At 40.3% G+C, this 27,924-nt stretch overlaps 1 protein-coding gene and 1 long non-coding RNA gene across 5 annotated transcripts in view; one reads left to right on the top strand and one right to left on the bottom strand.

Moving 5' to 3' along the window:
- The first annotated feature begins 500 nt into the window (after nucleotides 1-500).
- Nucleotides 501-27,924, top strand: part of ASH2L (ASH2 like, histone lysine methyltransferase complex subunit) — a 30,943-nt gene continuing 3,519 nt past the window's right edge. The window contains exons 1-13 of one of the 4 annotated variants that reach the window (XM_043564242.1): nucleotides 1,440-1,670; nucleotides 2,338-2,404; nucleotides 2,536-2,681; nucleotides 6,369-6,457; nucleotides 6,744-6,838; nucleotides 11,579-11,674; nucleotides 12,303-12,398; nucleotides 13,759-13,834; nucleotides 14,567-14,584; nucleotides 16,037-16,130; nucleotides 16,880-17,097; nucleotides 24,771-24,938; nucleotides 25,236-25,429. In XM_043564242.1, the coding sequence (XP_043420177.1) occupies nucleotides 1,483-1,670; nucleotides 2,338-2,404; nucleotides 2,536-2,681; nucleotides 6,369-6,457; nucleotides 6,744-6,838; nucleotides 11,579-11,674; nucleotides 12,303-12,398; nucleotides 13,759-13,834; nucleotides 14,567-14,584; nucleotides 16,037-16,130; nucleotides 16,880-17,097; nucleotides 24,771-24,938; nucleotides 25,236-25,429 (1,545 nt within the window). In that variant the 5' untranslated portion in view covers nucleotides 1,440-1,482. Of the gene's footprint in view, nucleotides 1,671-1,822; nucleotides 2,120-2,337; nucleotides 2,405-2,535; nucleotides 2,682-6,368; nucleotides 6,458-6,743; nucleotides 6,839-11,578; nucleotides 11,675-12,302; nucleotides 12,399-13,758; nucleotides 13,835-14,566; nucleotides 14,585-16,036; nucleotides 16,131-16,879; nucleotides 17,098-24,770; nucleotides 24,939-25,235; nucleotides 25,430-27,924 lie in introns of those variants that run through there. The other 3 variants (XM_043564235.1, XM_043564247.1, XM_043564238.1) reach the window with 3 other exon arrangements.
- On the bottom strand, nucleotides 9,683-10,685 carry LOC122473597. Its single transcript, XR_006294699.1, has 2 exons — nucleotides 10,587-10,685; nucleotides 9,683-10,357 (listed from the first exon to the last, which is right to left on the bottom strand). It is a non-coding gene; the product is annotated as an uncharacterized LOC122473597 (long non-coding RNA).

Below are 27,924 nucleotides of genomic sequence, written 5' to 3'. Positions count from 1 at the left end.
GTATCAAAGATTTTGTAGCTGTATGTTAAAACATTTAATACTAGAGTAAGTATTTTGGAGGAGATACTTTGAGTCTGTGCAAAGTATTCTGTTTCTTCTTAAAATTTCACCCACCACTTTTAAAATAATTATTTAAAATTTAAAAATAATCTATCAACTTTTCCGGGCACCTGGGTAGCTCAGCCAGTTGAGCATCCGACTTGGGCTCAGGTCATGATCTCCCGGTTCATGGGTTCAAGACCTGCGATGGACTGTCAGCTCGGAGCCTGTAGCCTCCTTCAGATTCTGTGTCTCCCTCTCTTTCTCTGTCCCTCCCCCGCTTGTGCTCTCTCTCTCTCTCAAAACTAAATATATAAACATTTAAAAAATAATAATAGTTTTTAAAATAATCTATCAACTGGTAACTCAATTAGGATCCCCTTCAATTTTGTTGAAAACAAATAATTGGGAACCAACTGGGAAATCCAAATACTTACATATTTCCAATTGTTCTTGTGTCTGGTGTCCCATAGGTTTGTACACCCTTGGGCAAGACATCATAGTAAGATTTGATTCACGATTGGAGAGAGGTATGCCTTTTTTTTTTGTAGAGTGGGAGAAAAGTGTGTTCTCGGGCGACTCTAAAAATTAGGATGTACACACTGATTTCCTGAAAACTCTCCTGGCCTGAATACTTCTAGAGGTTTATATTCTTGAGTTTGAAGACTCTGAATAAGTCTACTCCAGTTACTTCACCTACCAATATTGAGGTTGATTCCTCTCTTACCTTTGGTCGCTACCTGTTCCTTCCTCTAAGGACAATCTTCTCTCAACTGGAAAGTCCTCCAGCACCTGGCTTCCTAACTCGGGCTTCATTTTCCTCCTCTTAAAATATTAAGTGGCTTGCAGCTTCTAGAACACACATTGCTGCTTACCTCTTCCGCCTGGATGGAACATCCCCTCTCCGGTCCTCACCTATGTAGCTGGGACTCTGGACTCCTACTTTCTAGGCTAAGTAGCCACTTGAAAACGTGCTCAAAGTGGCAGATCACCACGGCAGTAACGAACTGCTTCTGGGGCGGGAGGGCAGTGAGTGCTAGTGTTTGTAGAAGACATTTCCTACATTTAATGGTGAGGAACGTTTGCAATGCACACCACAGCCTTCAGAGTCCGTAGGCACCCAGCGCTCTCAAGGCGCCTCATCAGCGCTGATTTCCAGTGTCGGCCACGAAAATCACAACATCCAGCCCGGAAAACGAAGTGAGCCCTGGAGGAAATCAAACTAGTAGGTCCGCCTTCTCCTAGCTCTGTGGCTACCACTCCAAATCCCAGGACCCTGCCCGCCTCCGCCTGCCCGACCTTAAAGTGGGCCTGGAGGGCCCATTCGTCAAGGCAAGCGGTGGGCCCACCAAACGCGTTTACTGTTTGAAGATTACAAAGCCAGTCAGCAACTCACGCGAGACGGAGAGCGTATTCTCGCGAGAACTCTGGGAGGCGGCAGTGATGGCGGCGGCGGGAACCGGACCGGGACCTGGGGTGGATGCAGGACCCGGCCCAGCAGCGGCAGCAAATGCAACAGTGGCAGAAGAAGGGGAGACAAAACCGGTGGTAGCGGTGGCAACTGCCCCGGCTGGAGAGGGAACATCTGTTGCTCCAGCAGCAGAACCCGGTTCTGGAGAGGCAGAAAGTGGGTAAGATGTCCTGCAGCCTGAGGGGGACACTGGGAGGGAGGCCCACCCCTCCTGGAGTCCCGCGGCTCCCTGGAACTCTCCTGCCGCACCCTCCGAACCTAGGCCCTGCAGCCAACGGCTCGCCCTCCGCACCCCCCCGCCTTCCAGGACTGTAGTCCCGCCCGCCGCTTGGCCCGTCCCCTTCTCCCTCCCCTCTGAACTGTGTCTGTAACTACGCCCCTTTCCGTACCTTTCGCGGGTCCTGAGAGTCAAGGTTCTTGTTCTCTCTCAGGCTCCTGAGAGGTCTGGTAGCTCACTCTTATAGCAGGAACTCCTCAGATATCCCAGAGGAGAAACCACTTTGCATTGCCGGACTGGAAGAAGTAACGGTTCCTCTGAAAACAAGAGTGGGAGAGCTGCATCTAGGCGAACCTCCCCCAGGACTAATTCCATCTCCTGTAGATTTGTCAGTAAGGACAGATTAGGCTTCCCTCTGCCCTATGGGCCTGCGTCTGTCTTGGTCATATTCTTCCTAACCCTGGGCACCCAGGCTGAGAGAATAGGCTTAGCTGAAAAAGCTGTAGGAGTGTGAAGTTCACCTGTACTTTGATCATTATCCTTAGGCATAGGCGTTTTGAGGTTTGTTTCCCTTGAAGATTCTCACTTGAGTACTTTCACTATCTTGTAGGGATGCAAATTCAGTTGATGTAGGTGGTGGTTTGGAGACTGAATCTTCTAATGGAAAAGATACACTAGTAAGTATTTCTTTTTGGATGTATGCAAGGCAAAATAGGTTCTGTTTTTTGTTTGTTTGTTTTAAGTTTTTAAGTGAGTTAAATACAATAGGGTCAACTGACCTGATTCTCTAATTGTTGTGTGGACACAGGAAGGTGCTGGGGACACTTCAGAGGTGATGGATACTCAGGCGGGCTCCGTGGATGAAGAGAATGGCCGACAGTTAGGAGAGGTAGAGCTGCAGTGTGGCATATGTACAAAATGGTTCACAGCGGACACCTTTGGCATAGATACCTCGTGAGTATTTTTTGTAATCTTTGTTAAGAATCGCTTTTTAAGGGGCACCTGTGTGGCTTAGTCAGTTGAATGTCCGACTTCGGCTCAGGTCACGATCTCGCGGTCTGTGAGTTTGAGCCCTGCGTTGGGCCCTTTGCTGACAGCTCAGAGCCTGGAGCCTGCTTCGGATTCTATGTGTGTGTGTCTCTTTCTCTCTGTGCCCCTCCCCCGCTCATGCTCTGTCTCTTTTTCAAAAATAAACATTAAAAAAAATGTTTAAAAAAATCGCTTTTTAGGGGCGCCTGGGTGGCTCAGTCGGTTGAGCGTCCGACTTCGGCTCAGGTCATGATCTCACGGTCAGTGAGTTCGAGCCCCACATCAGGCTCTGTTCTGACAGCTCAGAGCCTGGAGCCTGTTTCGGATTCTGTGTCTCCCTCTCTCTCTGACCCTCCCCCGTTCATGCTCTGTCTCTCTCTGTCTCAAAAATAAATAAACGTTAAAAAAATTAAAAAAAATTAAAATCGCTTTTTAAAATAAATCTCAGTATGTTCAACAGTTGAATAATAATTTGTAGGCAAATATAAAAGCATATTATTTCCTATGTCTTCTAACCTCACCTTCAGTGAGTAGTAGGATTTGAATCAAGAATTGTTTTAATAATCTGAACTGTTTTCTATCTATTGAGGGTCGAGCCCTAATAGGTACAATGATAGGTATTCTCCCTGCTTTGAGCTTACAACCTGGTTAGGAGACAAAACCATGCAATTACGAAGCATTATATAAACAGTTATGGGACAGTAGCATTTAGATGTTGTATTTGGTGTTACAGATTTTGGGGAGAGGGTTGGTGTATATGGTGGACAAAGCCTGTTGTCAAAAATTTGAGATAACCAGTGACTCTTCATGCTTGAGCGATCCTTTTTTCTCTTTGGCTTCAAACTCACTCCCTTTAAGTATTCTGTGTTCACTTCTCAGCAAAACATATTTCCTATCTTTTACCTCTTCTAATAAATCAAAATCACTTTATGATTGATTGAAAGTAAAAGAATTTTTGCTTTATTGCAGGGAATTAGCCAACAGTAGCAAGTGCTTGATATTGACGTACTGTCTATGGAAATCATTGTACTGCTGGCTCTCTTTGGTGTTTTTTATGGTTCTTACTGTGCAAGTAAATTCAGATAAGACTGCCTCAAAATAAGGCTGCACTATTTTGAAATTCTTCCTTCTTGGGTGGGTTGTTGAGGAAACACCTTCCTTTATAATTTATTGTGTGCTTTCTAATTAAAAAGTTGTAGGGGACTTTAGAAATGCTAATGTTCTAATTAACATGTGATTAGTGATCTAGGATACGGTATTTAAAAAAAAAAATACTGAAGGATCTGGAAGAAAGAATTGATCTTGGTAGAAGGATCTATAGGGAAAGTATACAAGATAAGCAAAGCTGGTCACTTAGATAAGACCCAACTAAAATCTGGCCGCTTTGGCCAAAGAGAATTTATTTGGATATACAGAGCCTAGGAAAGGAAATTTACCAGAGAGCTAACTTGGGGTGATCTAGGGAAGAAGCAAACCACAGTTCAAGAGTTTTGGTAGAAACCAGTTTGTACCTGAATTTGAGAAGTTACACCTAAAGCCCAACTAGGTGAGACGGATTGTCTTTCACAGCTGAGATGGAGGAAGGGAGCTAGTCAGGGTAGGAAAAAGGCTGCTGTGAATACCTGATTATATTTGAATTAATAACTATACTTCTACATGTCTCTAGTTTGAAGCTTTACTTTCTGTAGGTGATTTTATCATGGTGGGCTGTTGAACAGAAAGGGTTCAAGAGCAAGGTAAAGGCAAGGGAATTCAGTCTTAACATTCACAAGAATGTTTCTTAATTTCTTGAGTGGTGACAATAGACACACATTTGGGAACCTTCTCTTCGAGGATACTTAAAGCAAGTTTCAGTTGAGTCCAGATAAATCTGCTTTTATTTTGATTTCTTCTCTTACAACCTAAACCAGTCTTGTATTTTTCTATTACTTTCTCCTTTTTAAGACTAAGGTCTCCTGGGGCACCTGGGTGGCTCAGCGAGTTAAGCACCTGACGTCAGCTCAGGTCATGGTCTCCTGGTTCTGTGAGTTCAGGCCCAGCGTGGAACTCTGTACCGACAGCTCAGAGCCTGGAGCCTGCGATTTCCCAGCCTGGAGCCTGCGATTTCCCGGTGTCTCCCTCTCTCTGCCCCTCCCTCCTCCCCACCTCCCGCGCGCTGGCTCTCTCTTGCTCTCTCTCTCAAAAATAAATATTAAAAACAAAAAAAAGAGTAAGTCCCCCTTATACAATACAGACAAGTTTTCACTTGCCCCCAAACTCACTTCTGAGGAGATATCTTTGTGATACAAGCAGTCTTAATAGTTAGAACTCCTTTCACTTCCTTTCCCCTGCCCCATCTTCCATATCTAATCAGTCACCAAGCTTTACCAATTTTTTTCTCTTGTATATGGGCTTGTCCTTTCCGTTTTTATTCTTTCACCCTAAGTGAGGCCTTCTTTGCCTTCTGCTGGAACTGCTACAAAAGTGTCTTACGTAGGGGTGCCTGGGTGGCTCATTCTGTTAAGTGCTCTGTCAGTGCAGAGCCCAACTTGGGGCTCAAACTCACAAACTGTAAGATCATGACATGAGTCAAAGTCAAGAGTCTAATGCTTAACTGACTGAGCTACCCAAGTGCCCCTACATTTGCTTTTTCTCATCTCTTCCTTCAGACCCAACCTGTCACTTAAAATTTTAACCATGTCACTTCCCCTTCAAGGAGTTCCCATTACCCACAGAAAAAATCCAACTCTACCTGGCTCCTTGCACTTCCTGCCTTTCAAGCCTTTTTTATTTTTCTTTATTTTTTTTTTCTTTGTTTCTTTTATTCTTCCAAATCCCCTCTCTGGGACAAACTCATCTACAGCAGTTTGCTCCTCTGCCCCCTTGTTGGCCTTTCTCATCTCTGTATATAGTTCACTTAGACAAAAGAAAACCAACTCATCTTCCCAAATCTAGTTCATAACTTACGTTCTCCAAAATGTTTCTAACTCTTAAATCTGAAGTTACTACTTGGATCCTTAAAACTCCTCTGGAGTAATTATCACCTGTAGGATTCCTTTGGTACTGAGACAAGTAATGTTTTGTGACTTACATGTTGTCTTCTTGAATAATTATTTACATTTTTAATTAATCTTGTCATATCTTCTGTCTGCCCTTTCCAGCAGTATTATTGGCCTTTTAAAGAGATATTTAAGTATTTAAGTGTATAAATGTCTGTGTGTAAATTAGAGTTGTATATATTTAAATATAATTTACATACAAATATTTGCATGTTACTATATTTAAGGAGACTACTTTGTCTTCCACAACTGGCCTGGCATGCTCTTTTTAGGTGCTTAAATACTATAATAAACTAGCGTGGACAAGGCACCAGTGATAATCTTCCTGGTGCTGAATTATTTACTATGATAGATAATATCTTATTAAATGTTTTAACAGAAAAATCCAGGTATTTGTGAAAATATAAGCCCTGTTTTGGTTTTGATGACCTTTGTAAGTTTTAATCATACATTAATATATTAACATTATTATTTTCACTGCAGGGAAGGGATCCCTGTCGATTCAGTTGATTTACTTCTACAAAGAAGTGTGTACTTAGAAGTTCACTGATTTTTTAATCTGGCTGTTCTGCAGATCCTGTCTGCCTTTCATGACCAACTACAGTTTTCATTGCAACGTGTGCCATCATAGCGGGAATACCTATTTCCTCCGGAAGCAAGCAAGTAAGAACAAACTCACGAGTGCCGCAAAATTGTCTTCTGGGTAGCTGCAAAAGAAAAGAGATTTGGGCTTAGCAGGATCAGGGAACTCCTGCCTAGTAGCCGGTAAAAGTTATGTAACATTGGAGTTTAGCTCCAAATAATGGCTATGGTCCACTTCAGGTAAAATCATGACTCTTATTTTTTTGCTGCTATAATTGTTAACTTGTGGATCACCTAGTTGAATATCCTTTAGGTAACATGACTATAATACTATAGATCATTTTTTCTTCCTTTTTATTTTTAACAGACTTGAAAGAAATGTGCCTTAGTGCTTTGGCCAACCTAACTTGGCAGTCTCGAACACAAGATGAACATCCAAAAACCATGTTCTCCAAAGATAAGGTAGAGAAGAGATTAATGTAATTGCAATTATGCCAAAGAATCAGGTAGAACATCTAAATATACTCTTTAACAATGAGTACTTTGCCCCCAATTTTTATGAATATATGACTGTAGATTCAGTGGTTGTTACTGATTTCATGTGATTTACTAACTTCTAATATGTGCACATTATGTCATTTGGCTAAATTATTAGTTGGGGGAATCCTTAAATAGTTTTGGTTGGCTTTATAGAAGCAAACAACTGTCTATCCCCCAATTAATAATCAGATCTTGAGGCACCTGCGTGGCTCAGTTGGTTAAGTGTCTGACTCTTGGTTTCAGCTCAGGTCATGATCTTACGGTTTTGTGACTTTGGCCCCATGTCGGGCTCTGCGCTGACAGCCTGGTTCGGATTCTCTCTCTCTCCCTCTCTGTCTGCCCCTCCCCTATTGGCGCTATCTCTGTCTCTCTCAAACTTAAAAAAAAAAAATCTTGAGGGGGTGCCTGGCTGGCTCAGTCAGTACAGCATGTGACTCTTGATCTCAGGGTCTTGAGTTCGAGCCCCACATTGTGCATAAAGATTACTCAAAAATAAACTTAACCAGGAAAAAAAATCAGATCTCGAGCTGAACCTTCTCAGCCCAGTTTAACTATTTTTATAGACGATTATTATAGATTTTGTCAGAGGGAAGGGGGTAGGTTTATACATGCCTTTTATTTAAACGAATTATCCTTTATTATTAAACTGCAAAACCACACAACTGAAGTCAGGACTCAAAATTAGACGACTAGCCCACCCATGAGTCTTTCCTACTGTGATTCACGGTAAGAAAATATGAAAATTAAGTAAATTTTAGAACGATGGGGTTTACATTATGCCTACTATACATTCATACCTGCCCACTTTCATTTAAGCTGAAACAAGGGGCACCTGGCTGGCTCAGTCAGTAGAGCATCTTGAGTTCGAGTCTCATGTTGGGCCTAGGTAGAGATTGCTTAAAAATAAAATCTTTAAGGGTCCCTGGTGGCTCAGTTAAGCATCCAACTCTTGATTTCTGCTCAGGTCATGATGTCATGGTTTGAGAGATCGAGCCCCACGTCAGGCTCTGTGCTGACAGTGTGGATTCTCTCTGCTTATGATTCTCTCTCCCTCTCTTTCTCTCTGTCCCTCCCCCATTCACGCTCTCTCTTTCAAAGATAAATAACAAATATTTTTAAAAATTCAAAAAATATAAAAGATAAAATCTTGAAAAATAAATAAAAATTTCACCAAACATGGGCGCCTAGGTGGCTCAGTTGGTTATGCATCTGATTCTCGATCTCCACTCAGGTCATGATCTCACAGTCTGTGAGGTGGTCTGTGAGATTGACGGCACAGAGCCTGCTTGGGATTCTCTCTCTCCCTCTCACTGTCCCTCCCTTGTTATGTGTGTGCACACATACTCTTTCTCAAAATAAACTTGAAAAAAAATTTTTTTTCACTGAACAGTGCTTACCCTCCACTCTTTTTCCTCTGCATTGTTATTTTCTGTTCTAGTCAGTGCTAGTTTTGACTTACAGAATTGATTTTATAACCTACTAATAGATTGCAATCTACAGTTTGAAAGACACTGGCATAGGGTATATGGTGAGACCAATATAGTTGGGATCAGACCTGTAAGGGCTTTTCTACTGAATAGAAGTTAGGACTTAATCCTGCAGGCTGGAGTAGTCAGACAGCCCTCTCACCTCCTTTTTATTCCTGCAGTAGAGATGTGTTATGATTAGATTTGCATTTTTTCTGGTTTTTTTATTCCTCCCAAATTCTTATTTTGAAATTTCAAACATTGAAAAATTCAGATAGTACAGTGAACCATCTGTTAGTTATTTTCCTAGATTTGCCAGTTATTAATATTTTACTGCATTTGCTTTATCTCCCTAAGTTATATGAGACTAAACTGAATACTATACCCAGTATTTTCCCATAACCATAGTACAGTGATCATACTCAGAAAACTTAATGTTGATGTAATACTACTATCTAATATATAGTTTTTATTTTTTATATAAAGTATATAATTATATTTTCTCATTGTTAATTATCATTTTAATATCCTCCATAGCTTTTTTTCTCTATCCAGGATCCAGGCAAAGATTGCATATTACATTTAGTTGTAATGTCTCTCTTGCTCTTTTTTTTTTAAGTAGGTTCCATGCCCAACATGGGGCTGGAACTCACAACCCTGAGATCAAGAGTTGCATGCTCTACCAACCAAGCCAGCCAGGTGCCCTGTAATGTCTTTTTTGTCTTTAATCTAAAATGGTTCCTGAATTTATTTTACTTTGTTTTTTTGGTCTGCTGTGACATACATTTATTTACTTATTTCTCTATAAAGTTTATTTCTTTATAAAGTTTATTTATTTAAGTAATCTCTACACCCAGGGATGCCTGGGTGGCTCAGTCGGTTAAGCATCCAACTTCAGCTCAGGTCATGATCTCACGGTCCATGAGTTCGAGCCCCACATTGGGCTCTGTATGGCAGCTCAGAGCCTGGAACCTGTGTCAGATTCTGTGTCTCCCTCTCTCTTTGCCCCTCCTCTGCTCGTCCTGTCTCTCTGTCTCTCAAAAATAAATAAACTCCCCCCCAAAAAAAAAAAGTAATCTCTACACCCAATGTGGGGCTCATGGCCCCGAGATCAAGAGTTGTGTGTTTCTCCAACTGACTCAGCCAGGCACCGCAGTCTGCTATGACGTTTAAAATTTTGGGGAGCCCAGACAGTTGTTTGGCGTGATTCTTCTGTTTGCGTTTATCTGATTGTTTCCCCATGATAGAGTTCAGGTTAAACATTTTTGGCAAGAATATTATGTAGATAATGTATGTATAGTGTATTTTTTCCTTGTATCACATCAGGAGGCATAAAATACTGGTTTGTTTTATTAATGACCTTAAATTTGATTACTTGGGTAAAGAGGAGGTATCTATCAGATTTCTCCATTGTAAAGGAACCTTTTGTCTTTGTAATTATTAAGCAGTCTGTGTGGTGATGTGTTGAGATTGTGTAAATGTCTCATTGGGACCCCTTCAAGCAATGGTTTTAGCAACTAGCCTGATTATCCTAGCCTGAATCAGTTAATAGAGTGGTCATTGTGAAAAAGAATACATTTGTTACTTGCAATTCTTCTGTTAAGAGAGTTTTCCTTTCTGTCCATCTTTTTTTTTTTTTTTTTAAGTATTCCTGCAGATTTGTGGATTATTTTTTTTAAGTTTGTTTATTTTTGAGAGAGAGTGGGGAGGCAGGGGGAGGGAGAGAGAGTGAGAAAGAGAGAGAGAGAGGTGGAGAGGCAGAGAAAAAGGAGAGAGAGAGTGCCAAGCAGGCTGCACCCTCAGTGCAGAGCCTGACGCAGGGCTTGATGTCACCAACTGTGAGATCATGACCTGAGTCGAACTCAAGAGTTGGAGGCTTAACCAAATGATCTACCCAGGTGCCCCAATTTGTGGATTTCTGATTTCTGGTGCTCAGATTTGATCAGTGTATCCCCATTGAGTCTGATGCCTGACACTGTTTTTTTTTTTTTCAACGTTTTTATTTATTTTTGGGACAGAGAGAGACAGAGCATGAACGGGGAGGGGCAGAGAGAGAGGGAGACACAGAATCGGAAACAGGCTCCAGGCTCTGAGCCATCAGCCCAGAGCCCGACGCGGGGCTCGAACTCATGGACCGCGAGATCGTGACCTGGCTGAAGTCGGACGCTTAACCGACTGCGCCACCCAGGCGCCCCACCTGACACTTTTTTGATATGTCCCTATGGTTACTTTCTGGAACAACAGAATATTCCAGATTTCCCTTCTACTTTCCCTGATTCAACCCTGGTTCCTTTTATTTATTTAAAGATTTTTTTTTTTTTTCGAGTAAATTCTACATCTGACATGGGGCTTGAATTTGTACCTCAGAGCAAGAGCCACACACTCCACTGACTGAGCCAGCCAGGCACTCCAAATAGTTCCTTTTGGTAAAGATTTGGTTGTCATTTCATGGAACTAAGCGGTGGAAGGTTTTGGTGGTAGACTCTAACTCTGATGGACTTTGGCAGAATGGTGACAGTGGGTGAAGGTCGATGTCAAGGTCAAGCTCAGATATCTGTTTAGTCATGTCAGCAAGAACTGGTGAGGATAATAATCAGAGCAGTGGGGATAGAAGAGACCTGATGGGTGAGAAATTTTCTGAAATCTTAAAATTCATTTGGTGTCGGTTTAGATGTGATGGTTGTGCACAGGAGAAGAATCAAGGATGATGCCCTTGGCTTCTAGCTTGTGATTCTAGGAGGTAGGTGATTCTGAGCATTAAGAGCAAGAATAGAGATCTGCAGAGCAGATTTATGAGTTGAGAAACAAAGTTTAGTTTTGTAACAAGAAGTTTGAGGTGCCTTTGGGATGACCAAATAGAGATGTTAGAAGCAGGTAAAACAGGAGCTCAGGAGAGAGAATCACTTGGGAGTCATTGTCCAAATGTCACCCAAGGGAATGGGGTGGATCTTTCCCTCCAACTGGATTGTAAACCTTCTGAGGCTAAGACTTGTATATACTTATATGAAATTCCTCACAATCTGTATATTGTTTGCATGCAATTATGTATTTGTTTAATCATGAAAAAACTAAACGTGGATTTTTCTCTCGATTCTGACAAGCTCTTTGAAAATGCTGCAGTTTTCATTCCATTTTTGTGAGTATAACTTTGAAAGCAACTATAGAACTCTTAATATATTTTGTTTTGAAAAATTAGGATATCATACCGTTTATTGATAAATACTGGGAGTGCATGACGACCAGACAGAGACCTGGGAAAATGACCTGGCCAAATAATATTGTTAAAACAATGGTGAGTAGACCAAAATGATCAGACTTGACGTTTCAAAAATCCGTGTTCTTTGTAAGTATTAAATCTGTTTTAGTCTCACTGAAATAGCGTGATGACTAAGAAAATGAGAACAACTTAGTTTTAATTCTTGGACAGTGAGGTATCACTGATTGTAAAGTTTAATAGTTTTCGCACAATCACCAAGTTGTGTCTGAAGTGAACATCAATGTCGTTTTATACACGACAGGGGAACCTTGGTCCACTGTGCTTTTGCAAGTATAATTTATATTGACATGGCAGACTGTTTTTCCCTTTGATTTAAAAACAAAAACAACACTGTTCTAAACATTATTGTCCTTAGAATTAAAGAGAGTACCTGGGGAGAAGGCCACAGCAAGCTGTTAACAGTGCTAACTTGTATCTGTGAGGTGGAGGGATAGGGGAGGATTCCAAAGGACTTTGGCTCTCATTTCTTCAAGTTCCTCTGTTTGAATTTTTTGATGGTCGTGTATTTTCTAATCAGAGGGAAAAGCAATACTATCATTTGGGGAGATTACACTTAGGAATTGGAGTTGCTCATTGATCATCCATTCGATACTACTTTGAAGTGTAAAATTTCCGGTAACGCTAAAATACTGCTTCCTTTTAGAGTAAAGAAAGAGATGTATTCTTAGTAAAGGAACATCCTGATCCCGGGAGTAAGGACCCAGAAGAAGATTACCCCAAATTTGGACTTTTGGATCAGGTACTTTATATTCCCCTTTTGATTTGGAGACAGAATCAGGTTTTGTTTACATTTGTCTGTTTGCTGCAGGCCATTCCAGGCCTCTAATGTGGTGAGCCCCAAGTAAGCAGTTATTGTCATGTGTGGGGAGAAAAACCCCTACCTTAAACCAGGAGACTAGTGTTTTAGTTGTGGTTCTTCCCCTTAACATTACAACCTTTTGCATATCATTTTTATCTTTTTTAATTTTAATTTCCTCACTTGTAACACAAATATGCTGGGCCAAGTTATTTCTAATTTTCTTTCCATCTCAAATTTTACTCTTCAAAATGTGTTATTAAGAGAAATTTGTGGTGAACAATTGAGGAGAAAGAAAATGTCCACTCTTTGTCCGATGGGTCACATTTGGCATCTCAGGAGGCCAAATCTTTCAGCTGTGCCTTGAAATGTTTGATCTGCCAGCATTGAAAGTTAAAGGTTTCACATAGAAATGTTACTCTGTGAGGACCCATTGCCCGATGATGCACATAAGCCAAACGCTGACACCGGTTTTGTAGCAGAAAGGGTTTTATCGCAGGGTGCGAAGCAAGGAGATGGGAGAAAATTTCTCAAATCGGCCTTCACAAAGGGTGTGGGTTGGGTGCCTTTAATGGTAGGAGTCAGGATGTCACGGGGTGGTATGTAGGTTGAATGGAATATGCTGATTTGATATAGGGACAAAAGGAGGTCTCTTCCTTTCTGGGCGTGCACATTAAGGAATCAAGCCTCTTCATGGGACGCGTGCTTAAAAAATGACAGCATAAAGGATGATGACGTGGGGTGGAGGGATCTTGGGGCATGTCCTCACAGAGGTTACTTTTGTTCACTCCTGGTCCCTTCTTCGCAGTTGCTTGGCTCCCCTTATCTGTGGTCAGGCGACTCTACAAAACAGGCTCATGTGAATCAGTCAGGTTAGCCAGAGTTTTCTTAGGGTAGATGAATCAAGCATTTGTTAACTTAATGTGCTGGGGGCAGAAATTCAGATTTCTGTCTTTTCTTCTAGAATGAGAGGATCTGATTACAGTGGGCCTGAATTCCCACAGGGGGCTGAGAAAATAGCATTCATGCACTCCTGTTTGCCATCTCCCGCTCCAACAACCCCCCCCCCCGCCCCGCCCCCTGCCAATTCACTGTTAACAACTTCGATCCTTACACTTGGCCTGCCTCACACATGTTACTTGTTGATCTCTGAAGCATCCAGGTTTGGACCCCTGTAAATTTCAGGCTTCTTAGGATTGTCAGTTTTGATTCACATTCTACTAGGATTTCCTGGTTTTTTGAGCATTGCCAGACAGGTTTGATTATATAGCCTCCCTTTATAATTGAATGTTTTTCCCTCTAGGATCTTAGTAACATTGGTCCTGCTTATGACAACCAAAAACAAAGCAGTGCTGTGTCTACAAGCGGGAATCTAAATGGTAAGTGTTTAAATGTCTCGATGAAATATTTGTAAGCTGTTGGATCCAAATATGCCTAGAATTGGGCATCCTTTGGGTTGACTCTTAACTGGATATTTAGAAAGATGCTTTACAGTCCAAACCTCAGTTTTGTGAAGCTGGCCAAAGATTTGACAGATGGTAGTGGAGAACTGTTTGTTCTTTACACCACAGTTTGGTCTTAAGTGAAACAGATTTAGCATAAAACAAAGTACAGGTTTAAAGTCAGATTTACTGTGCTTATTATCTTAGACTCCCCATCTATATCCTTATCACTGACACCCAGTGTGGTTTTGGTTGTTCTCTCTTACTGCTAATTCAGCTGTTATTTAACAGACTTCCTCTGCCCATCTTCTAATTGTTCTTGCCCTGAAACTTCAGCTTATTCCCATGACAGCGTTTCTGTACTGATCACTAGCTGTAGATGTTTTTCTGTCAGTAATCCACCTAATGACAGGAATGGACTTTATTACTAATGGTAATCTAACAAAGGCTGGGGTAGCTGGGAGGCAACTAGCTATTCATCTAACACTTGGCAACATTAACTTGTCCTTTGGTGCAGTAGCATCTTAAATGTGTAATCATTTCCACTGTCACTAATATTCTGAGATGGGTTGGAAATAGCTAACTGTATTGTTTATCTTTTTACACCATTTTTTCCCTTTGTAATTGTTAAAATTTGACAAATACATGGTGCCACTTCTGTTCTTACAGGTGGAGTCTCTTTTGGAGGTGAATTCCTCCTCTGTCTTCTTTCATCCTCTCAGACTTAAGTATTATGTGGTTTGGAAAACGCTTTTTGCTGAGTTGTGGTAGAAGCTAAAACTAGATTAAAATTTTAAAGCATCGTGAAATGATGGCAATAGCACTTGATATGAAACCATAGTTCCAGTTGAATGTTAGTAATTAAAAGCTTGTACGTTGTCATATTCTGCCTAACATGGCCAGCAGTCACCTTAATATAGTACGTCTTGTTCAAGATGGTTCTAAAACTTCTCTTTCAAATTAATTAAAATACCAATAACAGTAAGAAATCCATAGTCTTTTAAGGTAACACAAACTCAAATTGATATTGCAACAGCGTAATATTAAACCTTTTTAAAAATGAAAAATAGGAATAATACATGGTGTGTTCATAAAAGGAAGTTCTGCGTCAATCTGGTCCTGTATATGCAGAATATGACCTGCTCTCAATGTCTTGATCCTTTTTATTCCAGCAGAACTGCTGAGAATTTCCAAGCTTGCCCCAAATTAAGATACAGTACTCTATGCAGTTGTTACCATAAAGGTGTTTTCCTGCAGTTCAGGGACATTTTCTGACAGAAAAACAAATTGAGAGGAAAGACAGAACTGGACAAAAACTTCAAAGTACCTATTTCAGAAATCACTAGGTAGTATTCCTTGTGGCCTTAGTACGTTGCTAAATTATTTTTTGCATAAAATATGTAAATTTTTATTGATACTCGCTCTTAATTCCACAAGCTGGGTTAGTCTGACCTGAATTTTATGCATTGGCACAATCTTAATTGTAAAAGTTGCCTACTAAATTTAAAGCCTTTCTACTTGGGTCATGAACAACCAGAGTGGATACCTAGCAGCACTGGAGAGAAACACCTTTTTAGTATTTTTGTTTCTGTTTTCTATGTTTTATGTACCTTTGTCTTGTTGGGTATTCAAGTTAAGTGCTTTAGCGGATACTGTGCCTTTATTATGTTTATGGAATATATCCTGCATAGATCAAGTGAGTGAACATCTACTTGTAGTGAGGATATTCGTTGTGGGTGTTCATATTGATTTGGATGGAAAACAAATTTTATCCTTGCAGTTGTTTTTAGATGTGGGTGTTTGGAGTCTGAATGCGCGAAAATGCATTTGTGTCACATCCTCAGAAAGTGTACCAGTAGTTGCAGTTCCTTAAGAAAGGAAGGTTGAGTGTGTAACACAGGTGTCATTAGTGCTAGGTTCATTTGAGCTTACTGCCAGAACCCAATGTTCTGAGCTGTGAGACCTTCAGCCTACTCTCTCAGAACCAGGGTGAAACCCCAATATGCTTTCAGGAAGGAAATCCTCCTGTGTGTGGTGTTACACAAATGCACGACAGGAGTGTTAGTCACCATGGAATTTCCACATCCACATGAAGCTTCTGTGACAGCTTATTGAAAGTGATCTGCCTTCTCTTCAAAGGGGGAATTGCAGCAGGAAGCAGTGGAAAAGGAAGAGGAGCGAAGCGCAAGCAGCAAGATGGAGGGACCGCGGGGACCACCAAGAAGGCCCGGAGGTGGGCAGAAACACCCACTCGCACTCACCACTGTTAGGCCATCTTTGGTGCTGGCACAGCCCATCAGAGGGAACAGAGCTGCACTCTTCAGTAGCTCAGGTGTCTGAGATTAAAAAGCCTGTCCATTTTTCTCAAATCTTGAGCGCTTTGAGGGATGAAATAATGCCAGGCTGGGAATCGAAGTTTACACATTTGTTTTGTTAGGGGAGTGCTGGGGCAGCACCTGGGGCGCTTTGCCTGGGAAGTAGAGTTCAATGCTGTTAAGACATCCTGAGAAAGGATTGAACTTTCTCTCTTTTACTTCAGCTGTGTGCCTCTGCCCTCAAGCCTCTTCCCTTCTCTTTATTCAGTAAATCCTGGTCTTTTCTTATTTAAGATTGTAAGTACTCCCAGTCTTATCTCTGAGTTTCTGTTCATTAGTTTTAGTAATTAACATAATAAAGGAAATCACCCTTGTTCCCCTTCTTCCTTACTTTCCCCTTAGGACATACTGCCTCCTTTTCATAGCTATTCCTACAGGCTAGAGTAATTTGACCAAAACTACTTTGCTAAATTTAAAAGCGGATACTTTCTGTTTCCCTGTTTTACCTGCAGAGGGCAGGATCCTCTGTTTGAGCAATGAAAAGCATGTGTGAAATTGCATGTGTTCCTGCTGAAATCTAATAAATCAGATGTCCTTCTTAAAGAATTGAAGCCATTTGAGCTAAGGGGGTTTTAGTTTCTTGATATTATTTTTTTCCTTTCTGCAGTGATCCTTTGTTTTCTGCTCAGCGCCTTCCCCCTCATGGCTACCCCTTGGAACACCCGTTTAACAAAGACGGCTATCGGTATATTCTAGCTGAGCCTGATCCCCATGCCCCTGACCCTGAGAAACTTGAACTTGACTGCTGGGCAGGAAAACCTATTCCTGGAGACCTCTACAGAGCCTGCTTATATGAACGGGTTTTGTTAGCCCTACATGATCGAGGTATGTAACATATTAATACTCAATGTCGGGGGGTGCCTGGGTGGCTTAGTCAGTTTAGTGTCTGACTCTTGTTTCAGGTCATGGTCTCACGGTTCATGAGATCAAGCCCCGCATCAAGCTCTGTGCTGATAGCATGGAGCCTGCTTGGGATTCTCTGTCTCTCACCCTCCCTGTCTCCATCTCTCCCTCTCTCTCAAAAAAACAAAAACAAACTTAAAAACACCTTTAAAATAATAATGTTCATGTTGGACCCAGATGTTACTTTGAATATTGTCCTCAGCTTTGTCCAGTTTAGAATTAGATATACATGTCGGTCTTTTACCACTCCCCTGCCGCCTAGTTCTAACTAGACTCAGCTGAACACACAAGAAATAATTTCCTTGTTGTCTTCCTTTAAGCTCTAGCCATTTGTATATATGGGTTTTTTTAACTTTTCTATTTTGAACTTATTATTTTTTTAATTTTATTTTTTATTTTTTAAGTAATTCTGCACCCAACATGGGGCTCAAACTTTAAACCCCAAGATCAGGAGTTGCATGCTCTACTGACTGAGCCAGTCAGGTGCCCTTATTGAACTAATTTTAAACTTACAGTAAAGTTACAAAAATAATAGTTTTAATGGTAACATCTCCTCCTCAAGCTTCTAATGGTAACATCTTATAGGATTGATAGTTGTCAAAACCAGGAAGTAAACATTAGTAAATGCTGTAATGAAACTAAAGACTTCATTTACATTTCACTAGTTTCCTCATTAATGCCTCTTTTCTAGGATCTCACAATTTGTAAGTCTCTGGCCACCTTTCCCAGGTCTGTTTTGGATTCTGTTTATATTTTGCTCACTAATTTTAGTACCTGGATCTTTTCTGCAGTGATTATTGACATGGTGTTTGCCTGATGATTTTTTATTTCTTCTCCATTTATTATTTACTCGATTATTTATATCAGTGTGAACTCAGATATTTATTTTATTCTGTTGGGGTATACTTTATCTAGTTGCTCAAATTATTCCCGCTTTGGCCATTGGGAGCTTCTTTAGGTTAGTTCCTGTGTGGTTTTTTTTTTTGATAAGCCTCATCTTTTTTTTTTAAGTACTTCTTTACTTTCTGGCATCAAAATGTTCCTGGCTTATCTTGTATTTTCCATGCCCCAGGCCAAGTATCTGCTATTTCTCTGAAGAGCCCTGGTTCCTTTGATTGGAAAATGATGTTTAGAAATAAAGACCTAAGTGTTAGGTATGCTCCCTGGGTGTCACTTCCAGACTCCCTCGACAGAAGTAGGAAAGTATATGTATACCAACTGACGCGTATACGTACAGGGCTAGACTGAGTTTGTACTGGTAGCTTGGCTCCCAAATGCTTGCAGGGTTGTTTCAGGCCTCCACCTTTCCTTATTTGTCACTTCTTTCTCCAACTGTGAGACACCTGACTCTATCTGCATTGTATTCCCTTGTTCACTTCTCATATGCACATAAAGCAGTCTCAGAATTGCTAACCTCTATGAGAAACCTTCACCAGCTTCCAGTGTTTACGCACAGCTCTTTGTCTTTGGCCTCGCAATATCCCTTCAAGTTACTGTTAACTTAGATTCGTTCTGTTCTTTCTCACCACCTTCAGTGTGCTTGTGTTTCTCATTTATAACAGGCTCATTTGTTAGTGTTTGTATGCTGTTTTTAGGTTCTCCCATCTCTTTCGGGGGAGAGGCAAAGTGTGTGTGTGTGTGTGTGTGTGTGTGTGTGTGTGTCCATGTGTCTGTGTCAGGGGGTTATGTGAAGGGTGTGTGAAACATTACTGTGGTTCCAGGAGTAAAGTTGTATGAAAAGGTTAACGCAACCCCATCCCTGCAACCCCATTCTCCCTTTTTTCCCCTCACCTACCCTTTATAGGTAACCAGTCTCTTTAGTTTCTAGTTTATCTTTGCTGTGTTTCTTCTGCACAAATAAGCAGATATATGTGTATTTCCTTTTATCTCTTTTTTTCGTATGCAGAGGGCAGCATACTATAGGTACTCTTGCGTTTTGCTTCATGTCATAACTCCACAGCACTTTGAAGAGATCATCCTAATTGTTTTCTATTTTTTTAGCTTCATGATTATTATGTGGATGTATCTGGTTTATTCAGCCATTCTGTGGGCACTTAGATTATTTCTAGTATTTCGCAATCACAAAAAGACAGTGAATAACTGTGAGCATGTGTGTTTTGTATTGTTGCTGGTGTGTTTTCAAGGTAGAATTCCAGAAGTAGAATTGCTGGAGCAAAAGATAAGCAACTATATATGTAGTTTTGCTAGCCTTGCCAAATTTCCCTTCAGAAGGTTGTGTGATTTTGTATTCCCATCAGCAATGTAGCGTGTTTATTTCTGCGTGGCCTCACAAACAGAATGTGTTGTCCTGTGTTTTAACTTTGGCCAGTCTCATAAGTGAGAAATGATACCCCAGTGCTGTTTTAATTTGTGTTTCCTTGAATTATCTGTCCCTTTATATACTAGGAATATTGGCTTTTTGTGGTACATATTGTGAACATTTTCTCCTAGTTTGTCAGTTGTCTTTTGATTTTATGACTTTTTTGTCATAAAACTCTTTAATGTTTAGTAGCTCTTTTAATGACATGATTTATTCAGAATAGCCTTCATTATCCTTTAGAATGTGAAAGTGAATTTAAATACACTCACTACTTAAAATAATAAACTCACTACTTTTAGACAAGTGTACCTTATGAATTTTGTCTTTGTTTTTCTAGAGTATTAATGCAAGTTCCAAATAGCATATTATCCACCAATAAATACCTCAGTATTTAGGGGCACCTGAGTGACTCAGTTAGTTAAGCGTCCAACTTCAGCTCAGGTCATGATCTCGCAGTTTGTGAGTCTGAGCCCTGTGTTGGGCTCTGTGCTGACAGCTCTGAGCCTGGAGCCTGCTTCGGATTCTGTGTCTCCCTCTCTGCCTCTCTACTGCTTGTGCTCTCGCTCTTTCTCTCTCTGCCTCTCTCTCAAAAATAAATATGAAAAAAAAACCCTCAGTATTTGTGTCTAACAAGGATTCTTTAGAATGAAACCATTATACCATTATTATTCCTAAATAAGATGGATAATAATTCCTTAATGATCTAATACCCAGTCCACATTCACAGTTCCACGGTTGTTTAAAATACACTTCTTTCAGTTGTTTCTTTGAATTGGATCCAAACAGGTCATATGTTTATTGCATTTGGAATCCCGTTATTTCTTGATTTCATGCTGAAAATGAACACATGTATTGATACTGGTCATTTGGAAGTGAAGTGATGTAATTCCTTGGTGTGATGTCCATTATATGTGGATTGTTTGACTTCTTGTAGTGATGAGCATACTTTGCTAGTAGGGCAAGTAGGGGAGGGCCAAATAAGTGACTTCAGGTTTTAAGAAGTGAGACTTGTCTTGTTTCACTATACTTCACAGCTTTAATTCTGGAGGAGGGGAGAAAAAGTAGGAACACTGGTCCTTAATAGTAAATTCATTTATTAGAATATATAGAAAAGCAATGCATGCTTGCCATTTATGCTACTCATGCTGAGCCTAATAAAAATTAATGATAAATCTGTATTGTATCTTTTAATGTTTTTATTTTGAAATAATTTCAGATGTGTAAAAAAGTTGTAAGAACAAGGGTGCCTGGGTGGCTCAATTGGTTAAGTGTCCAACTTAGGCTCAGGTTATGATATTGTGTTGTGGTTCATGAGTTCAAGCCCCACATCGGGCTCTTTGCTGACAGCTCAGAGCCTAGAGCCTGCCTGGGTTTCTGTGTCTCCCTCTCTCTCTCTCTCTGCCTCTTGCTTGCTCACGCTGTGTGTGTCTTGCTCTCTCAAAAATAAACAGACGTTAAAAAATTTAAAAAAAAAAAAAAAGCTGTAAGAACAGTACCAAATTTTTTTTTTTGAACCATTTGAGAGTAAGTTGCCATGATGCCCTCTGGTTTTTGAGAACTTGATTGTGTATTTCTTACAAGCAAGGACATTATCCTTCTGTTGTTATTTAGTGCTGCTTGACAAATTAACATAAAACTTAGCAGTCTAAGACTACAAATGTTCATTATTTTCTATGGTTTTTGAGGGTTGGGAATCTGAGAGCAGCTTGACTGTGTGGTCTGGCTCAGGAGAATTCACGTGGTTGAGATCAGGCTCTTAGATGAGCATGCCGTCTCTGAGGACTTAGAGACTGGAGGATTTATTTCCAAGATGGCTCACTCATGCCGCTTTGACAGGATGCCCTTAGATCCTCACCATGTGGGCCTCTCCATAGACCACTTATTTATCCTCACCCTGGAAGCAGAGTTCTGGTGCAAGTGATCCAAGATCGCAATAGAGTTTGAGTATTTTCTATGACCTATCTTTGAAGTTGGTCGCTTCAATTTTGTTTTATTTGTTAGAAATGAGTCACTAAGTTCAGCCCACACTCAGGTGGAGGGAAATTAGGCTCCACCTCTACAAAGGAAGAGTATCAAAGAGTTAGTGGGTATTTTTTAAACTTTCACATTCTTACAGAACCAGTATATAGCCATCAAAGATGGGAAATTAACACTAATTAACTACTCTCTGATGGTCCTCAGATCATATTCAGGTTTCTCCAGTTGATCCAATGTCATTATAACAGAGGATCCAGTTGAGAAGTGTGTGCTACATTTAGTTGTCCTGTCTCAAGTCTTCTTTAATCTGGAATAGTTTTTCTGTCTTTCCTAGACTTTGATGACCTTGAAGCTTTTTTTTTATTAAAGTTTATTTATTTATTTTGAGAAAGAGAGTGTGAGCAGGCAAGTAGTAGAGAGGGAGAGAGAGAATCCCAAGCAGGTTCCGCTCTGTCAGCACAGAGCTTGACACGGGGCTCAAACTCACGAACTGTAAGATCATGACCTGAGCCAAAATCAAGAGTCGGACGCTTAATTAACTGAGCCACGCAGGCACCCCAGCCTTGAAGCTTTTGGAAATTAGAGGCCACTTGTTTTATAGAATATCCCTCAGTTTGAGTTTGTCTGGTTGAATACTTGGGATTCAATTCAGTTCTGCATCTTTGACAGAAATATCATTAAAATGCTGTGTTCTTCATATTGCATCCTGTCAGGTGGTTCTTGATTTTAATTTGTCCCATTACTGATCATGTCCACTTTGATCGTTTTGCTAAGGTGGTATCGGCTGGCTTTAGCCACTGTAATGTTAACTTATTTCCCCTATGTAATTAATAAGTGTTTTATGAGGAGGTAAGTCCTTTAGTGTTTTATTCTGTCCTGAACACTTGCCTTGCTCAGCCCCCACCTAGTGATTTCAGGGGCTGAATTTCTCAGGAAGGAGTAAAGGATGAAGAATTTGTATTTGAGAAGGTAGAATTTCCCAAACACCTAAGAAAGTTCTGCTAAACAACATGCATTTAATTTAAATAGGTTACCATTGTATCTGGCTGGTACACAAGCCGTGGTGGCATAACCAAAAGAGTGCAGATCCAGGGCTTTTCAGTCTCTGCCACTGTCAGCCAGGCCACACCGGCCTGCGGTGTGATCTTGAACAGCCACATGCTCTGCTTCCGCATCTGCATAGTAGGCATGGTGGTTGCAAGGGTCAGAGAGTCTGCCTACCTGCCTGTCTACCTACGAAAGTACTGTGTAAGTCATAAAGGCCTTCGTAAAAGCTAGAGCTAAGTTTTGTGCTTCCTCCAGTAGAATTCAGACAACTTCTAGTGTTAAACACTGTTTCAAATACTTTTTCCTCAATTAAGTCTTAATTGGATTTGTGATGTTTCTACATTGATAAAATCAACCTACACCACCTGGAAATGTTCTCCTATCTTTTGTCATTTTTTTCTTCACTTCCAAGTCATTATGTCCCCTCCTGTTGGTTTAGATTGTCCCCTTATCTTACATAACGGCCTCATAGAAAGATGAATACGATGAATCTTCATATACTTTTCTCCCAGATTTAACAATTACCAAGTTTTTGTTCTATTTTATCTGTTTCTTTCTGCATCTCTCTTTTTTTTCTGAATTTGTAAGAAGTAAATCTCACCCTTCATACTCTAAAAATATGGATATTTTGTTTTATAACCACAATGCTATTATCACACTTAACAAAATAGATCATTTCTTGCTATCATCTGAATTCAGTCCATAATCAGATTTCCTTGAAATATCTTTTTATCTCCTCACAAAATACTCATTATTTACAAAGGGAAAATAGTAACTTTATAGTGGAGAAACCTGTAAGGTACCACGTTAATCAAGTGATCAAAGTTTAATACAGTATCAGCATTTTGACATCATGTGCTTCCTGATATGATGCACTGAGAGGCACAGCATTATTTTGGTGATATTCCTTACAAAAAGCTTAACCTGGGCTTAAACAGGAGGAAACATCAGACAAACCTAATTGAGGGCCATTCTACAAACAAAGTGACCAGCACTCTTTAAAATGTCATGGTCATGAAGGACTTGAACTGTCCCAGATTGGAAGAAACTAAGGACACGTGACAACTAAATGAAATGTAGATGTTGGATTAATCCTGAAACAGAAAAAGGATATTATTTGGATAATCGGCTTAATTTGAAGACGATGTATAGATTAGCTAATAGCATTGTATCATTGTCAATTTTCTGGTTTTGATAATTGTGTTATGACTGTAGGTGGTGTTAACATTTGGGGAAGCTGAGTGAAGGGCATATGGGGAATGTGTACTGTTTTTGGAAGTCTAACATTGTTTCAAAATAAAATACCAAGTCTTTTATTAATTTTTTTATTTTATTTTTAAAGTTTATTTATTTTGAGAGACAGAGAGCAGAGAAGGGACAAAGTTTATTTATTTTGAGAGACACAGAGCAGAGAGACAGATAGCACCAGGCAGGCTCCATGCTATCAGTGCAGAGCCTGACATGGGGCTTGAACCCACGAACTGCGAAATCACGACCTGAGCTGAGACCAAGAGTCGGACGCTTGACCAACTGAGCCACCCAGGTACCCCTAAAATATCAAGTCTTTTAAAGGATGATTTACACAGGGTCACCTGGGTGACTCAGTAGGTAGAGCATGTGACTTGGTTCCAGGGTCATGAGTTCAATCCCATGCTGGGCCTAAAACTTACTTTAAAAAAAAAAGGGGGGGGGGCGGAAGGGGGCGCCTGAATGGCTCAGTCATTTAAGTGTCTGACTTCTGCTCAGATCGTGATCTAACGGTTCATGGTTCGAGCCCCACTTTGGGCTCTGTGCTGACAGGTCAGAGCGTAGAGCCTGCTTCAGATTGTATGTCTCCCTCTCTCTCTGCCCCTCCCCTGCTCCTGCTCTGTCTCTCTCTGTCTCTCAAAAATTAATACATATTATTTTTTAAAAGGGGGGTGGTTTATACAAATCAGGATCCAAGCACACTACAGTTGGTTTGTTATATTTTAGGGAATAGACAGCATAATTAACTCTTAACCTGTTATCTCAAATATCACATTTAATAGAAACTAGGTTATCTGACCACTTAACTTCCGTTTTCTTCCTCTCTCCTTTGGCCGTATCTTAATGTTGAGATTTTGAACCTTCTGAACTTGAGAGCCCTGATCTGGTATTTCTGATTTTTTACTTTGTTTTACTGGAGTGTAGGAGACTCCGGTTTTTGTGGCAATCGTCTCTAAGTGCCTCCAGTAAGATGCAGGCCTTTGTTTCCATCTCCACACTGCAGCTCCCCAGTTAAAGATCTCTGATGACCGGCTGACTGTGGTTGGAGAGAAGGGCTACTCCATGGTCCGGGCTTCTCATGGGGTACGGAAGGGTGCCTGGTACTTTGAAATCACAGTGGATGAGATGCCGCCTGACACTGCTGCCAGACTGGGTTGGTCCCAGCCCTTAGGTGAGTGGGAGCGATCATGAGGACATCACAGCAGGCATAAAGGTATAGACCATGTGGTTGTGCTTCATGACTTTTTGGCTTATTGGATTATGGGCATAAAATTCACTTCCTAAAGGGTAAGGTGGTTTGCATTTCCTAGAAATATTTTTATAACTCTTTACTTGTGAGAAATAGTTTGTCAGGAATTTTGCAAAACCGACCAAAAAATACAGTGAAAAGGAGTAGAAATTTTTCTTTTAGCAAACCAGAGTCAATTTGCAATCTTGTGACTTCCTGTACATCTCTTTATTGGGACAGGTAACCTCCAAGCTCCCTTAGGTTATGATAAATTTAGCTATTCGTGGAGGAGCAAAAAGGGAACCAAGTTCCACCAGTCAATTGGCAAACACTACTCTTCTGGCTATGGACAAGGAGACGTCCTGGGATTCTATATCAATCTTCCTGAAGATACAGAGACAGCCAAGTCACTGCCCGATACTTATAAAGATAAGGTGAGTTTGTATCCCTGAGAGATTCCTGGGTTTGAAGACCTGTGGCAACCAATATATTCCTGCACCCGTGGCCTGAGTGTTCTCTTGTAATGCTGACCTAGCATTCACACTTTCTTCCAAGATTTCATTTTGAAAGTTTTTAGACGTAACAAAGTTGAAAGAATTTTAAAGTCTGTGTCCAAATACCAATCACCTAGATTCTACCTTAACCTATTATCTGTTCATTCTTCCATCCATCCATCCATCCATCCATCCATCCATCCATCTTGCTTTAATGCACTTCAGAAAATATTACAGCCATCAACATACCTCACCAGCGGGGGGGAGGGGGGAGGGGGCGCCTGGGTGCCTCAGTCAGTTAAACATCCAGTTCTTGATTTCAGCTCAGGTCATGATCTCACAGTTTGTGGGCTCTATGCTGAGTGTGGAGCCTGCTTGGGATTCTCTCTCTCTGCCCCTCCCCCACTCACACATGCTTGTGTGTGTGCGTGCACGCTCTCAAAATAAATGAACTTTAAAACTATGTATACATCACCTGCGCCCAAGTACTTCAAGATACATATCATTAGCTAGAGTTCAACCTTTATTTATTTATTTATTTATTTATTTATTTATTTATTTTGATACAAAATTTACATAAAATGAAATGTATAAGTTTTAAATGTATATTCACTGAGTTTTGAGTTTGGCCCAAACCCCTAAGGAGACACTAGAATCTTATCACCCCAAGAAGTGCCCTCATGCTCTTTCCCAATCAGTCCCAACTGCCATCCCTACAGAGCCAACCATTCTTGAAATTTTTTTCCCTATCATAATTCTATTCCATTAGTTTTGTTTGTTCTTAAACTTATTTTATAAATGGAACCATGCAGTACATAATCTTTTGGGTTTTGGGATTTTTTGTGATTGTTGTTTTAAAGGTTTATTTTGTGAGAGAGAGCATGTGAGGAAGGGGCATTATCTATTTTCCCATTTTTTCTAGGTTTATTGATTATAGTTGACATATAATTATCCATTTTCCTATTTTAGAAATTCTTAAATTCCATTATAATTAACATACAGTGTTACATTTGTTTTAAGTGTGTAATATAGTAATTAAAAAATTCCATACAGGGGAGCCTGGGTGGCTCAGTCAGTTAAGTGTCCGACTTTGGCTCAGGTCATGATCTCGTGGCTCATGGGTTTGACCCCCACGTCGGGCTCTGCACTGACCGTGCGGAGCCTACCTGGGATTCTCTCTTTCTCCCTCTCTCTCTGCCCCTCCCTAGTTTGCCCACACTTTTTCTGTCTCAAAATAAATAAATAAACTTAAAAAAAAAAATTCAATATATTATTTAGTGCTCATCATGATAAGTATACTCTTAATCCCCTTCACATGTTCCTTTTTTTGTTTTTTTATTTTTTGTTTTCCCCCTTCACATATTTCACACATTCCTCCCCCACCCCCACCTCTGGTAACCACCAGTTCTCTAGAGTTAAGAGTCTTTTTGTGTTTGTCTCTTTTCTTCTTTGTTCATTTGTTTTGTGTCTTAGATTCCACATATGAGTGAAATCATACGGTATTTGTCTTTCTCTGACTGATTACTTTCACTTAGCATTATACCCTCTAGATCCATCCATGTTGTTGCAAATGGCAGGACTTTATTTTTTATGACTAATATCCCATTGTATGTATATACCATATCTCTTTTATCCATTCATCTATAGATGGATACTTGGGTTACTTCCATAATTTGGCTATTGTAAATAATGCTTCACTAAATATAAGTGTTCATGTATCTTTTGAAAATATCCAGTAATGGGATTACTGGATTGTATGGTTCCATTTTCCTATTGATGGACACTTGGGCTGTTTCAAGTTTGGGGCTATTATGAATTAAGTTGCAATGTACATTCTTGTACAAATGTCTTTGTAAACATGTTTTCATTTCTTTGGGTCAAAGGGTAGTTATAGATTTAGTTTTAGAAGAAATTGACATACTTTCCATTCCCACCTGTGATGTAAGGTCATTTTAGTTGCTTCACATCCTTGTCACCATTTGTTGTTTGCCAACTTAATTGTAGCCATTTTGATGGGTGCCTAGTATAGTGTCCCATTATGGTTTAAATTAGCGTTTCTTTGATGACTAATACTGGTGAGCAGGTTGTCATGTGCTGCTAGCCATTCATCTATTTTCTGTTGTAAAGTTTCTTTTCAAATATTTTGCCTTTTTAAAAAGAATCAGATTGTTTATCTTTTTTTATAGAGTTGTGGAATTTTTTTTAATATATTCTGGATTATGGTCCTTGGTTAAAAATTATTTTTGGGGGCTCCTGGGTGGCTCAGTCAGTTGAGCATCCAACGTCAGCTCAGGTCATGATCTCAAGGTTCCTGAGTTTGAGCCCCGTATCCAACTCGCTGCTGTCAGCACAGAGCCCACTTCAGATCGATCCTCTGTCCCCTTCTCCCTCTTCCCCTCCCCTGCTCCCTCTCTCTCAAGAATGAATACACATTA

This window comes from Prionailurus bengalensis, chromosome B1, assembly GCF_016509475.1.
Source record: "Prionailurus bengalensis isolate Pbe53 chromosome B1, Fcat_Pben_1.1_paternal_pri, whole genome shotgun sequence".
Lineage (NCBI taxonomy): Eukaryota > Metazoa > Chordata > Mammalia > Carnivora > Felidae > Prionailurus > Prionailurus bengalensis.
Note: the sequence above shows the minus strand (reverse complement) of the source record. Positions and strands in the feature narration are given on the sequence as shown.